Source organism: Chiloscyllium plagiosum, chromosome 5, assembly GCF_004010195.1.
Source record: "Chiloscyllium plagiosum isolate BGI_BamShark_2017 chromosome 5, ASM401019v2, whole genome shotgun sequence".
Classification (NCBI taxonomy): domain Eukaryota; kingdom Metazoa; phylum Chordata; class Chondrichthyes; order Orectolobiformes; family Hemiscylliidae; genus Chiloscyllium; species Chiloscyllium plagiosum.
The window spans coordinates 83,024,482-83,039,916 of NC_057714.1; the positions used below are offsets into that span (position 1 = coordinate 83,024,482).

The 15,435-nt window shown below is 38.3% G+C and overlaps 1 protein-coding gene across 1 annotated transcript in view; it reads left to right on the forward strand.

Annotated features, from left to right (window-relative positions):
• Window positions 1-15,435, forward strand: part of LOC122550047 (myosin-IIIa-like) — a 200,125-nt gene that overhangs the window by 136,720 nt on the left and 47,970 nt on the right. Inside the window, exon 23 of the mRNA XM_043690480.1 lies at window positions 75-218. Within this exon, the coding sequence (XP_043546415.1) occupies window positions 75-218 (144 nt within the window). The remainder of the gene's footprint in view (window positions 1-74; window positions 219-15,435) is intronic.

Consider the following 15,435-nt stretch of genomic DNA (forward strand, 5'->3'; position numbering starts at 1 on the left):
GCAAGATGTAATGAATGAGTGATATTGAATCAGGTGCTATAATAATAGTTAATATATTCATTACTTTTTCTTAGCCAAGTAAAGTTGCTGGATGCAGATGATCGTTACTACAAACAAATTACACCCAATGATCCACTGTCCAGGGACAATCATGTTGAAGCAACAGGGAGAATACCACCTGCACAAGCCAGATCCACAACACCTAACCGTTCCAACAGGTAGATCTCCAGAGTAATGAAATTCCTCAAGCTGTAAAGATATAAAATCCATTAAAAATGTCCATTAATGAGAAAATAAGACTCAAGTCAACATCTCCTACATTAACACAATCTGCTCTAGGCCTCTGAACCGTGAGATGTTTTGTTTCTTTCAGTTTTACCTTACCCCTCCAATCTAGCAGATTTGAACATCCAAATACAAGTATTTATTTTAATTCAGTCCACCTAGGGGCAAGAGGGTAGTATTGGGTGTAAAATTGTTCTTTATCATTTTATGCTCAGTTGCCACTTTGCCCCAAACCCACTCAGGACTTCCTCTGGACATTCTATGCACCTTTCCTAATTTCAGGAAGAAGGCTCATTAATGCATTCAAATTGAAGTTAAGTGGAAAATCACAAGACCAAAATATAATTAAGTAAAATAACTGGATGGTGAGAGGAGAAAGCCTCAAAAACATAAATGAAATAAATATTTTGCTGCAATCAGTGAAAAAAATAGAAGTATTCTCCTGAATGTAGCAAGAATAATTCCATCTATGGGCTCCCCCTCTCTGCGCCACTACAACCAGCTTCCTCAGCTCTCCAAGATCTCCCCTCACCCCAACTTTTCCACATCATCCCAGGACCATCCTTTGTCCTTCTTTTGTTAGCCTCAGGACCAGCAGATATTTGACCAGCCCAAAGTCAATACACTACAGCATGATTTCTGATTGGAGTAGGCAGTTCATTGTTGGCATGGTATTAAGGCATAGCCCTCAAGATGATGTGACACCGATAGGTGGATATTCTGCCCTTTGCTGGCCTGTTTATTGCCTGCCTTAAAATCTATCTCTATTCATGTCAATTAATTAATGCTGCTTGATTCATTTTGGGTAAGCAAACCCATCTGAATAGAACATTGTTCTGTTTTGGTAAATTATGGCAATGAGTTTCTTTATCTCAACCATTAAAAAGTGCTATTAATAAATTATCAATGGGTAGAAAATTCACTCAAGTGAGTTAATTGTGAAACTTTTACGTGAATTTATTTCAATCAGCAAAATAGACTTCATAGCAATTGACACCTTTGATCATAATATATATCCTTGAGTGGCAGAATTCCTTTATATGCTACAGCATTAATCTTTACCTGATATATTTCATGTGACTATAATGGATTTCTTTGAATTCATGGACTTGTTAAAACTATTTTTGCTGCAACAATATCAGTAGTGTAATTGGTGCCTGACAGTTTGAAATATTGGAAGGCTACTCTGGCCAGTTTTATGATGATCTTACAAATCCAGACCATGTTCAAATTACTTTTAGTTGAATCAGTTGAATGCAAATTTCCTTACCTTTTCAAAAGGACCATTGAAATGCTAGCTATTGCATTGCATCTGTCGAGAAGTATCCCGAGTCAGTGTCACCCATGCTCTATTCTTCACAGAATCAGTGATTTGCAGAAAACATGCAAATTCTAAATTATGGAAAGTTGTGATAGTGTCCCAGAATATTTTTTTAAGCCTTGTCCTGCTATTATTTTCTTAAAGATGTATTTGTCAACCAAATCAAATTCACTGGAATAATGATAACTTTTATCATGTGGAGAATTGGCTGATGACTTGCCATTGCTTATTTTTATCCAAGCATGCAGGTCAAAATTATCCCATTATATATTTTTATCTTTTCTGATCTCTTTTTCATCATTATAAATTCATTTCTATCATCCTGGGAGTTTCAGTTACCAATATTAGCAGGGTAAATACATAGCATATTTCAATGCCAGCCCAAGGCCTCCAATTTTAGTATAGCCATTAATCCATTTATTTATCTTAAAAGAGTTGAGGGCTATAGTAAAACAGCAGGCTATGGAATGCTATCACAGTAAACTCATTGCATATCCACTAATATTATTTCTAGGTTCTGATAACTTCGATTTATCTTTGTAATAGCTAGGTAAAAGAATGAGCTGTAACTTTCCAGTTATATTCAAACTGTATATTTTGTACATTTTGATTTAGAGAAATAATAAAATGGTTTAATTCTTCCCATAGAAAATAATATGCTTTCAAAACTCCCTTTGGTTATCAGTAAATTGTATCCTGACAATTTGTAGATTTCTGTACTGTCTATGATACCTTGGCAATGTGTATATTTTCTATACTGTGTTAGACTTTTATATTCATGGAAGAACTGATAATCATAGAAAACTGAGTTTATTTTATCATGGGAATGGGAAAAAGTGCTATTCTACCCACTAGAAAGGTATGTTTTGAGAGAAAATAGAGGCTTTCCATTAAGATTATCTTGATGTTAATCACAAAGAGCTGATACCACATCTGCACGGCTGCACACAGGATGCCTTTTGAAGATGATAGCTCCTTCCTAATGTTTAATGCAAGTGTAATTGAGCATGTGGCCAGATAAATGATAAGCCCAAATTCATATCTGTCTTGGGGTTTTCATTAGTCTTGCAGGTGTAGAAGTGTTGATGTCAATAATTAAGGAAATTGTAAAAATATAAACTGTTAACATATGCATTAATTTAAAGCATTCCTATATGAAAATCTACTGAATTGTTATCTAAGCAGATGTTTGTCAAGATACTAATTGTAAGTAGCCAACTAATCCCATCATCTGAAGTAGAAACAGGCTCTACTATGCCTGTTGTGCCTTGACAGCAAAAGTGCCACAGCTGCAGAAGTGGAGGAGGAGGAGGCATGATGCCCATTTCTTACTAAGCTACAGTTCTGCAATCTTCTGCATTTATGTACTAAGTTGCTTACCCTGCTTAATGCCTAGCTTCATTTATGCCTTGGATTTGATGCAAAAATATTAAACACCTGCCGCAATATTTTGTCTGATTAGCCCCAGTTTGCTCACTCTCCCTTTATCACACATTTCGAATGGGCAAGAGGGGGAGTTCTGTCGTTAATGGAGCTCTAACAATAGAACAGACTTTGTAGCATAATTTTCAATCAACTAACATTACCACATTTATAATATTTTATTGTTATTTTAAAGAAAACATCTGGTACCATTTTTACTGCTTTACCTCTCGCTTACAATTTTTAAACAAAATTTGCACTTCATGATCAAGATGGGATAAAGTGGAAAAGAACAAACTAACTATACTTATTGATCTTGGCACAACCACCAGCCAGAGATCAAGGTTATAATTGTCCCAGTCAGCTTCAGGTCAACAGGGAGCCATGTGTAGTCTTTGTTATCTGTGACAGTGGAATGTGGGGAAGGCACAGTTATCATAGAATTTCGACAGTGAACGCAGGCTATTCTACCCATCAGGTCCACACCAACCCTCTGAAGAACGTCGCATCCAGGCCCCACCATAATCTATCCCTGTAACCCTCCATTTCCCGTGGCCAATCCACCCAGTTTATAAGTCTTTGGGCACAATGAGCAAAATAGCATGGCCGATCCATCTAGCCTGCACATCTTTGGACTGTGGAAGGAAACTCGGGTAACCAGAGGAAACTCACACAGATACAGGGAGAAAGTGCAAACTCCACACAGACATTCGTCCGATGGTGGAATTGAACCACTATGAGGCAGCAGTGCTAACCACGCAGTGATCGTGTCGATATCCAGGAAGTGACTTCATAGCAAGCTTTTCAATATCAGTCCATGTGCTGCTCAATTATGATAGGATTTGTAGGGTAATGGGAATGTCATTGAAGGGGTGATTGAGTCATGTGTTGGCTCTGTATCATATTAAAGTAAACTTCACCAACAATGAAGAGGAACAGTTATTTTCATAGACCACAATCTTATGAATTGTTTTGGAGAAATCCAATAATCCAGAAGCCCAGACTAATGTTGTAAGAGCAGGGGTTCAAATTCCATTAGGCATTGATGGAGTTTAAATTCAATTACTGTATAAATCTGGAATTGAAATCTAGTCTCAGTACTGGACATTGTGACAATCATTGATTGGTATATTATGGTCCAAGTCAATGTGACAACCAAAAGTGTCAGATCCCAGATGAAATCTGGTTTGATGGATCAGACTACATTTAAAGATGGCAGTCTTTCATTTGAACATAAGCATGCTAAGCCATAGATTTAGGTTTAACAATAAAATAGAAGTTTATGGCATACATGAAATGAAAATAAAATAAAGCAAACTGTCTGACTCTGACACAGTTCAAAAGATTTCAGAATGCACAACAAAACAAAGTCCCAACTACTCTCAATGTCTTCACTTTGCATTTACTCAGAAAAGCAGAGAAATGCTCCTTTCTTCTCCAATTTGTAGGTTTGGCTTACCTATTTTGTCCTTAGTTCCTGGTCTGAAAGCTGTGAAACTTTTTTTCTTGAGTCTTTGCACAACTGAGATCTTAGATTTTTTTCAACATCGAGTCGCCAATGAAAATTCTTCATCAAGTACTCCTGGTGTGGAAACTTTACAAATGAAACTCTTTCACTGAGGTAACTTATTTTTTTAATTGCTCTGAACTGAGACTATTCTCATATTTGACTTTAATCAGTTATTTTTCGAATTGCCCAGAATCTCTAGATTTGTTGAAGCTAACTCATAGTGTGGCATGGTGGCACAGTGGTTAGCACTGCTGCCTAACAGTGCTAGAGACCTGGGTTAAATTCCTGCCTGTGTGGAGTTTGCACATTCTCCCTGTGTCTGTGTGGGTTTCCTCTGGGTGCTCTGGTTTCCTCCCACAGTCCAAAAATGTGCAGATTGGGTGAATTGGCCATGCTAAATTGCCTGTAGTGTTAGGTGTAGGGGAATGGGTCTGGGTGGGTTGTTATTTGGAGGGTCAGTGTGGACTTGTTGGGCTGTTTCCACACTGTAAGTAATCTAAATCAATCCTTTATTATTACTATCGAATGTAAGCTAACACCTTTTATTGTTTTCTCTCTTGTCGTAAATTGCTACAGTACAAATTAACTTCCATTCACATTTCAGGGGACACATAATAGTTTAAAATCATGGTTCTAGAAAGACTGACCTTATTATTTATTAAAGCATTTTGCAAAAGAAGACCATCAAGGATATGCCACTAGTTTAAAGTTTAAACTTTGAGAAGAAACTAATATATATAAATAACCTTTCATCACACTTCCTTCCAAAGAAGAATGATAGTGTATCCTTAAAAGAAAATTTCATTACCCATCAAAATATTTTTAGAACACCCTATCTTGCATTTACAATAATAGTATATTGTAAAAGCTAAAGTCACAATAGTCGTACCAGTTCATATTTCTGCGCTTTCATCAGAGAGAGAGAGAGAGAAAACTGGTGGTGCTTTAACCTGAGGGTCACCAGGCCACAGAAGAGGGGAGGTTTTGAGAAGAAACCTTCATGATAACATCAGCCAGTGCAGGAATGTAACCTCCAACTGTTGTTGTTACTCCGAATTGCAAACCAGGTGACGACTCTATATTGACATTAAACTTATAATGAGATTCGAGGCAATCTTATTTGGCAATCTGAGCACAGTGGCTCAGTAATTAATACTGCTGTCTCACAGCACCAGGGCCACGGATTTGATTCCAGCCTTGGGCGACTGACTGTGTGGAGTTTGCATGTTCTCCCCGTGTCTCCGTGGGTTTATTCCGGGTGCTCCAGTTTCCTCCCACAATCCAAAGATGTGCAGGTTAGGTGAATTGGCCATGCTAAATTTCCTGTAATGTGTAGGTTTGGTACGTTTGTCAGGGGTAAATGTCTAGTAGTAGAATTGGGGGATGGGACTGGGTGGGTTACTCTTCAGAGGGTCATTGTGGACTTATGCAAAATGGCCTGTTTCCAGACTATAGGGATTCTATGAAACTATGACTTTACATGTTTCCATACCATCACAGCATATGGGAAGTGATGGTCTAGTGACCTAGAACATCAAACTAATATTCTGAGAACGTGTGTTCAAATGCCACCTTGGTGGATGATGAAATTTGAATTCACTAATGATGATCACGTAACCATTGCTGATTGTTACGGGTATCCTTACGTGATCTAGTCTATGTGTGGCTCCAGATCCACAGCAATATGGTTGATTCTTAACTGCCCTCAGAAAAAGCCGAGCAAGCCACTCAGTTTAACGATAATTAGGGAAGTGCAATAAATGTTGACCTTACTGGCCTGCTAGCTTGCCTATATCCCATGAGCAAATAAAAACAATCCTTCGCATATGCTCTTGATTAATCAACAAATAATATGGCATTGTCGTTTGCAGGCACATGAATGATTTATAAATGACAATGAGGATTGAGCACCACTAAAAAAGTATAATTTACTGTCCAAATCTTTTCCAACAGAAACCCATAGGATTATGGTCTGTAGTTTCTGTCATATTGATGGTGATGCATATTTCAAAATGATGTGGAGCCAACTCACGCCTTAATTTCTCCTCCTCCACGACTGAGTATTTTATAAGAACATGTGGTCAGTTTCTTCAAAAATAGGTGACAGGCTATAACTGATAGGCCCTGCTCACTATCATGTAGTAAAACAGTGCCAATACCAATGTTGTTGGTATCAACAGCCAGTTTCAGTGACTTCTCATAATCTGGCATTGCTAAAGCTGGTGCTCTTGTTAATGCAGCAAAGGCACTCAGATCTCTTGCATCCATTAAAATTTCCTGCCTGTCTTTCATAAATTCATTTATTCAAGCTACGGCAGTAATGAAGTTCAGAATAAACATACAATTAGATCCACTCATGCCAACACATTCTAAAATTTCATTATCTATCTTAAGCACAGAAAGTTCCAAAATAGCCCATAATTTCACATTTTCAGGGCTATTTGGCCTTGTTTGAAGGAGTTGCCCAAACAAATCAATTTTGCTTTGGTGAATTCATTTGTAGCCAGATTTATAATCAAATTTGCTTTTTGTACACAATGGAACAGTTCAACCAAGTGATGTAATTGTATTCCAATTGTTTTCCTGGCTGAACACAACAAAGTCATCAATGTAAACCAACCAGTTGCATTGTCTGTCTGACTTTACTCATCAATCATTGGACTATTACTAAAGCGTTATTCATTCTCGATTGTCTAACTTTGCTTGGATAAAGTCTATCTGGTGTTCCATTGGTTGATTTTTTTTAGCTCTATCAGTCGATGGAACTTACTTATACCCTTTTAGCAGGTCAATTTTGATGATCAATCACTTGTGTCCAATTCACTCGATGAAATCCTTGAATGTGGAATAGGATATGAAGTTGCTATTGTTACTGTATTGGCTTTACGATAAACAGAATTTTTGCAATCATCCAGTTTCAGCATTAGATAACTTTGAGTTGCTGTGTCTTGGTTTAGTAATGTCTTTGTCCTTCATGAACTTAATCGCTTCTCTCATTTGAGTTAATTTCTCTGGATTGAATCTGTAAGAATGTTGTGTTATAGGTCATGCATCACTTACTTTAAAAATCATGAACAGCGGGTATGATTTTCCTGGCTTATTCAGACAAATTGACTCATGATTTTGTTTTAACCTTTATAAGTTGTTTCAATATTTTTCTGGAAGATGACATATTATGCTATCTAACCATTGCAGATCCTCTACCTTTTCTAATTTGATTGCTAACTGCGCACCTTTTGTCTTGTCAAGTTTGGATGCATTCTCCAATTGTTCTGATACCATTATTTTAATCACTATTTCTTTCACTACCATGAATATATCTTCTCCTGGCTAATGTATATTTCATTATATCTTTTTAACATACTAACCTAACACACACAATGTTTCTTTCTCGTATCTGGAGTACTCATTCCATAATTTATAGCACTGAGTTTCTTTTTTATTTGATAAGGTCCAATGAACCTTGTTTTTAATATATCTATTTGAGCCATTAATACGGTGCTAAAATCTATCCCAGCAATAAAATTTTAGACTTTGGCCTTTCTATCTGCTCTATTTTCATTGTTTATTGAGCAATCTTCAAATTCTTCTTGGCCAAATCACATGATTTGGTTACTTTCTCTTTGAAACTTAAACTGTACATTGGAAATGTCCTCTCTCAACTTTGGTTTATCAATATTTCTTTAATCATTTTAAGCAGTCCTCTCACCTCATATCCACATCTGAGTTAATAAATATGGGCTCATTGGGAACATCTTAAGGGAATTTATTTCTCCCAATCATTAGAACATTCTTGACAATTAGCTCTAATGATGATTTGCAAAGTTAAGCCATCTTTCCAGTGCACTGTGAGATTGAGGACAGTAATTGCAAGAAGCTAAATAATGTTATCCCCAAATTCGTCATCTTTTCTTTGAACATTTGTGACATAAAATTTGTGTCTTCATCTTATCACATTTCTCTGGTGAAAATGTTGTTAAAATTTGAACTAACATTTCTACTACTACTTTTAAAGTAAATTTTCCAAAAGGCACTGCTTCACGAAATCTTGTTGTAATATCCATAATCATTAAAAAGTACTAATTCCAATTCCTGCCCTCAGGAAAAGTTCCTACATGATCTATTTAGACTCTGTGAACTTTTGTTTTCAATAGCTGGCATAGAAACGAATAATAGTGCAGGTTTAATTAGTGGTTGGGTTACCCTCATAGCCAAATGTGTGTGGCATGTCTTGAAAAATTTGACAACATCTTTATTAAGTGTTTTGATTGGCTAGGATTACATAATGCATTCTGTGTTTCCTAATATTTAAGTGACCTGCTATTGGAATTTTGTAAGTTACTTGAAAAGTTTTGTATGATAATCAGATGGAACAGCCACCTTATAGACTATTGCAGACTCCTCATCAGCTGGCATTTGAGGTAGTCTCAACAGTTATTTGTCTTTCAAGTAATAATATTCATATATTGACTCTGACTCAATTTCTGAGCAGACTTTGGGTATAACTCTTTCAGTCCCGAACCCATTTGTTGCATTTCTATTAAAGAAAATGTGTTAAACTTGTCAGCTTCATTTTCTTTAACTGCATCCTTTCTATTTTAATTTTTAAAAATTGTATCTGATGTCTGAATTTCCAAATCATCATCTTTGTTTCATACAGTATTCTTCTTCCTGTCTAATTCTATAGACCTGAGATCTAGAACGTAGAACATAGAACATAGAACAGTACATCACAGAACAGACCCTTCAGCCCACGATGTTGTGCCAACCATTGATCCTCATGTATGCACCCTCAAATTTCTGTGACCATTTGCATGTCCAGCAGTCTCTTAAATGTCCCCAATGACCTTGCTTCCACAACTGCTGCTGGCAGTCATAGTCATAGTGCAGACAGCAAACAATGCAGGATATTCCTCTTGTAACATCTCACTTTCTTTTATCTCCATTGCTTGTTTCACCACCCTCTGGGAGGCCAATACTTTTAAAACAACCAGGTCATTTCTCTAAATAAAATCAATTCCTTCTGTTGGAACTACAATTACTCCATTTATTATTTCATTCTTAATCCAAGTCTTTACAGTGGGACTGACCTGTAACATCCATGCACACCTCAAATTAATATTTTCTCCTTCATTAATTCCTCTGGAAGATAATATTATCATGAGCATTGGTGACTGATTTGCTCCAAAGTTCTTAATATCTTCATAGGTTTACCTCCTTGATTTGAATCATAAAATACTCAAAACATTTAGTGGTCTAATTCATCTTGTGCATATTCACAAAGTCATAGAGATGTACAGCACAGAAACAGACCCTTTGGTCCAACTTGTCCATGCTGACCAGATATCCTAAATAAATCTGGTCTCATTTGCCAGCATTTGGCCCATATCCATCTAAACCCTTCCATTCATGTGTTCATCCAGATGCCTTTTAAATGTTGCAATTGTACCAGCCTCTACCACTTCCTCTGCCAGCTCATTGCATGCATGCGCCACCTTCTGTGTGAAAAAGTTGCCCCTTGGGTCCCTTTTAAATCTTTCCCCTCTCACCTTAAACCTATGCCCTCTAGTTTTACATTCACCCACCCAGGGGAAAAGATCTTATCCATTTACCCTATCCATACCCCTCATGATTTTATAAACCTCTGTAAGGTCACCTTTTGCTCCATGCAAAATAGCCCCAGCCTATTCAGCGTCTCCCTATAGCTCAAACCCTCCAACCCTGGCAACACTTGTGTAAATCTTTTCTGAACCCTTTCAAGTTTCACAACATCCTTCCGATAGGAAGCAGACCAGAATTGCACAAAAATTTCCAAATGTGGCCTAACCAATGTCCTGTACAGCCGCAACACAACCTCCCAAAGAAGAATTTTCATGACTGTCCTGAGTCATCTGCATTTCTTATTATATTTTAAGGAAACATTTTCTCTTTGTACTATCGCTGCAGTTTAACAGGTGTTTGTTTTCTTGATGCCTATTTTTCTGAAGATTCTTTAGACATTTGCACGACCACAATCAGTCTCCTATTGAACTTGCAGAAATTGCCTTTGGTATGTGCAATGTTACAGTGAAAGTATGTAATTTTCTTTATATCACATTTTGTTCAAGTCTTTCTGCTTTATTACTTTGGTATCCTATTTGTTCTCTAAAACCAGTACCTCCTCCATCAATAGATTTTCTATTCCTCCAATTTCCATGTGGATTCCCAAATGATCATCTCCCCATCTGTAATTATCTGTGTGAGATATTATAGATACCTGCCAGAACTGCTGCTCCTCTGATCTTAAATAGTGACAATCCTCTAAATAGGTTTTTAGGTTTGCAGGAATGCAATTCTGGAACATAAATACTGGCCTAGACTTGTTGGGCCAAATGACCTGTTTCTAAACTGTACATCTTGTGTAATCCAGTAATATACACAGAGCTTACTTATAAATGTGAAGTCTGGCTCTGACCATTTAGCTAGTTTAAAGTTGTTCTGGCATCAGATAATATTTGATGTTATGACTTTTCTCTTGTAAACATTCTGGCATTTCAAACAATTTTTCCCCAAGATGGCAGCAGAGTAGGATGCTCCAGCTGCATGCAGCTCTTCTGCTCTATTTGTTTATTTCTCGTTTCCTTCTCTTCTTTCCCCTTTCTTTCTTTCTGTCTTGGTGTTTCTTCACCTTCCCCATTGCAGTGTCTCACCCTGTTCTCTCAGCAGCTCGTGGCATATCTCTGCCTGGTCTCACAGGTGCTCTCAGCAGCCTGGTTTCTCAGCGGTATGTCGGCCTGGTTTCTCGGCGATATGTTGGTCTGGTTTCCCAGTGATCTGTCGGCCTGGGGTCTCAGTGGCATTTCAGCCTGGTCTTTTGGTGATACATCAGCCTGGTCTCTCGGCGATACGTTGGCCTGGGGTCTCAGCGATATGTTGGCCTGGGGTCTCAGCGATATGTTGGCCTGGTCGCTCGGCGATATGTTGGCCTGGTCTCTCGGCAATATGTCGGCCTGGGGTCTCGGCGATATGTCGGCCTGGGGTCTCGGCGATATGTCGGCCTGGGGTCTTAGCGATATGTCGGCCTAGGGTCTCGGCGATATGTCGGCCTGGGGTCTCAGCGATATGTCGGCCTGGTCTCTCAGATGTTTCAGCTCGGCATGTGAGTGGATCCTTCCCGGGCATGTTCCCAAGGCACCAGGGGAGATGGGGAGGTGACAGTTTCAGCAGCAGTGACCTCATTGTGGCCCAGTGTGGCAAGAGGTGAGCAGAGAGGGAGCTCCCTCGATATCCGTGGCAGTGGCATCAAGAACAGGCAGCTGAGATCTCCCAGGGAGCGAAATAAGCAGAGGTCTCATCAAAGACTTGAACTTTTAATTTATTCTTTTATTTACCTGTTTAAATTAAGAAATACTTTAATGTAAAGTATTATCTTATTTCTTTATTTTTCTACTTATTCCATGAAGTAATGTTTATCTTTTTAACTCTGTTTCTCTTACTACTTTGTACCTAAGGCTTTTGTACCTAGATGCCTTTGTACCTAAAATGATGCCTTGTGTGTCAACGTTATACACTTTTCACTGCAATCCTGTACTTCTGTACTTGAGTACACGAGACAATAAAATTTAAATCTAAAATCTAAACTGAATCTTCAAGCAACTTCAAAATGTGTAATGTTATCTGTCCTATAATTATAATTTCCTTCATGTTCTCTAACTTTCATGATCATTAGTAAGTATTTTCCTCACTTCCGCATTTGACCAAGTTCAGTTACAAGTCTTTGCTATCCATTGATCTCATCCAGATTTTGGAGGTGCTGGTTTTGGACTAGGGTGGTCAGAAACACAACAAAACCAGGTTAGAGTGGTGCTGAAAAAGCACAGCAAGTCAGGAATGATGAAGCTCTTTTGCATGAAATGTTGATTTTCCTGCTCCTCGGATGCTGCCTGACCTGCTGTGTTTTTCCAGCACCACTCTAATATTAACTCTGATCTCCAGCATCTGCAGTCCTCATTTACACCGCAACAAAACCAGATTACAGTCCAACAAATTTATTTGAAATCACAAGCTTTCAGAGTGCTACTGCTCCTCCACCTAATGTGAGGATGTGAGCAGATGTGGGTATGATCCCATTGATGTTGAAACGTGCTGTTGTCATTCATTTCCTTAGATACCTAATAAAAGCCTGTGGATCACGTATGCCAACATGAATCAAACATGAGAGAAACATAGCAAAGTGAAATGTTTGATAGGTGATAAAGAGAGTGAAGTGCCAACTTCAAGCTTATGGATATTAATTGGCTTGCTGGGTCCAGATGAACAGTTAGGGGTAAAATGAAGGTGCCAGTATAGAGACTGGCAAAATTAGCCCGAGCAGACTGATAGGGTCGGGCATTCAGCAAGAGAGCTGAGAGGGCACTTGAGTTTGCAGCTCATCAGGAAATGGTTTCTCAGTGGCCTTTCTGAGAAAGCTAAGTGGTATAGATGCTATTTGTGGGCATACCAAGGCATATTCCACCCTGGACTTTCCAAAGTTTCCTCATAAGAAAACAAATCATTTCAGCTCTTGGATGGCAAACCTCTAAACTGCTTCCAAAGCAGTTTACATCCTTCCTTAAATAAGGAGGCTAAAGAGCCAATGTTCATACATTTATTCTTCCTTTTCTCCCCCAATATTCAAAGAAGCCCTTACAATCCTTCATAGGCTAGATTTTCCCATTTTATGGGGGATTTCATGGCAAGTGTCCAGTCATGACTCTCAATAACTTTCTTCATGCTCTCTTCTGCTCTTCACCTCATTAATGGCACAGCCAGCTTTTTTTAATGTGCTTCTCCTGCAAACGTCAGCAGGAGAAATGGAATGCCTTCCAGTCGACAAGACACTGGCACCATAATTAAAGCTCAACTGCACTCCACTTCAGTTGGTGAAGTGTTCACACACTGAACTCAGAGGAAACCAAAATTCTCAGAAAGTTTCAAATGGAATGCATAACAGTGCTGGAAAATGGTCAATGATAATCTGCCCCTTGCAAGGGTAATCTTCTTTCTGCCCCATCACACTCACAGTAACTCCACCACTGCACATGAACCTCACAAATGCTCACAGACTACTAACCTTGCATACATTTCCAAACAAGCACCAAGTAAATGAGCTCTAAAAAGTGAAATTGAGGTTTATAAGTTGCATCCCGTGTAGATGCATGAGATGGCTGATTCCCTGTGTGCAAAGCAACCATGGCAGGACCATGCAAGTCGAAGGTATCCTTGATCACCAAAGTTAAGTCCTAAAGGACTGAAGTGGATTCAGAGTTAGTTTGAGATCAGCCATTATAATGTGGTGAGCCCAGTAGCTGATGCCAACTTCACTGGAGTAAGGATGGAGGAGTATGCTGGCCCTTGGAGTATTCAAAGACATGTTGGTGAAGGAACATTAAAATGGAGGCCCAGAGAATAAGCAACAAGCAATATCCACCAGGTAACCACTGACAATCAAGCTGGGAGTTATTGCTATCTAGTTTCTCAGGAGAGATGGGGATTATTGCAAACTGCATAGAAATGAAGTGACTTGATGTATTAATGAGATGCAAATGTATAGAAATAAGCTCTCTGTTGCTTATCAGTGAGATGCTGACCTTGTCAGTGAAATTTTAAAAGTAAAATCAGAATTTGTTTTCTTTATGTGAAGAATAAGATTTCTTTTTAATTTGCCATGGTATTTTTCCACATTTCTCACCAATGCCCAAATCCCTCAAGGTATAGGTAAGTTCTATCCCTATATTTCAGGCTTTATTTCTCCTTGACTCTTAATTTTTCCTTCCTTATTAATTTGTTGCTTTTTTTTGGTTTTTCTTTTGTACTTTGTTCAAACCTTTGTACTTCCACTTATTTTTTATGCAATGATATGCCTATTCTTTAAATATATCTTTATTCTATCTTTAATCTGTACAGTTAGCCACAATGGAAGCCCTGTGATTCATAAATATATCTAGGAATGCAAAATTGCCACATGTGAATGTGAAGGGAGATCAGCAAGAAGTAAAAATCTGAGTGTGTGCTCTTTTACATTAGGGTTATCATAGGGTTAAAAGCATTGTCATTTTGTTTCACTTATAGTTAAAGGAACAGTGATTGGTTTTGTCCAGAATAATAGATGAGCAAAAACTCGCATGTCTTCCAAAACAATTGTAGAAATGAGGTTCTTTGAAGCTTGATATAAAAGGAAGGAACTTTAAACTTGGGAAGTTTTCGTTATAAAGTAAAAATTCTAATAAGAGATAAATGTATGCATTATACAAGAGGTTAAATCACTCTGTACTGTGTTAGTAGCTCGTGTTGATGTATTCATATAAAGCTCCTTTTGACTTATGGCAAAGATTGAGCAGGTTGGGACTGTACTCACTGGAGTTTAGATGATTGAGAGATGATTTCATTAAAATGTATTGAATTCTTAAGGGACTTGACAGGATAAATACTGAGCGGATGCTCATCAGATGCTCATGAGAGTCTAGGACCAGCAGGCATAGACTCAGAATAAAGGGGCACCAACTTAAGACTGAGATCAGAAGGATTTTCTTCACTCAAGATTGTGAGTCTTTGGAGCTCTTTGCTGCAGATAGATATTGACAGCTATGATGACTAGGTAAAAACAATGACTGCAGATGCTGGAAACCAGGTTTTGGATTAGTGTTGTGAGTCTTTGGAGCTCTTTGCTGCAGATAGATATTGACAGCTATGATGACTAGGTAAAAACAATGACTGCAGATGCTGGAAACCAGGTTTTGGATTAGTGATGCTGGAAGAGCACAGCAGTTCAGGCAGCATCCGAGGAGCAGCAAAATCGACGTTTCGAGCAAAAGCCCTTCATCAGGAATAAAGGCAGAGAGCCTGAAGCGTGGAGAGATAAGCTAGAGGAGGGTGGGGG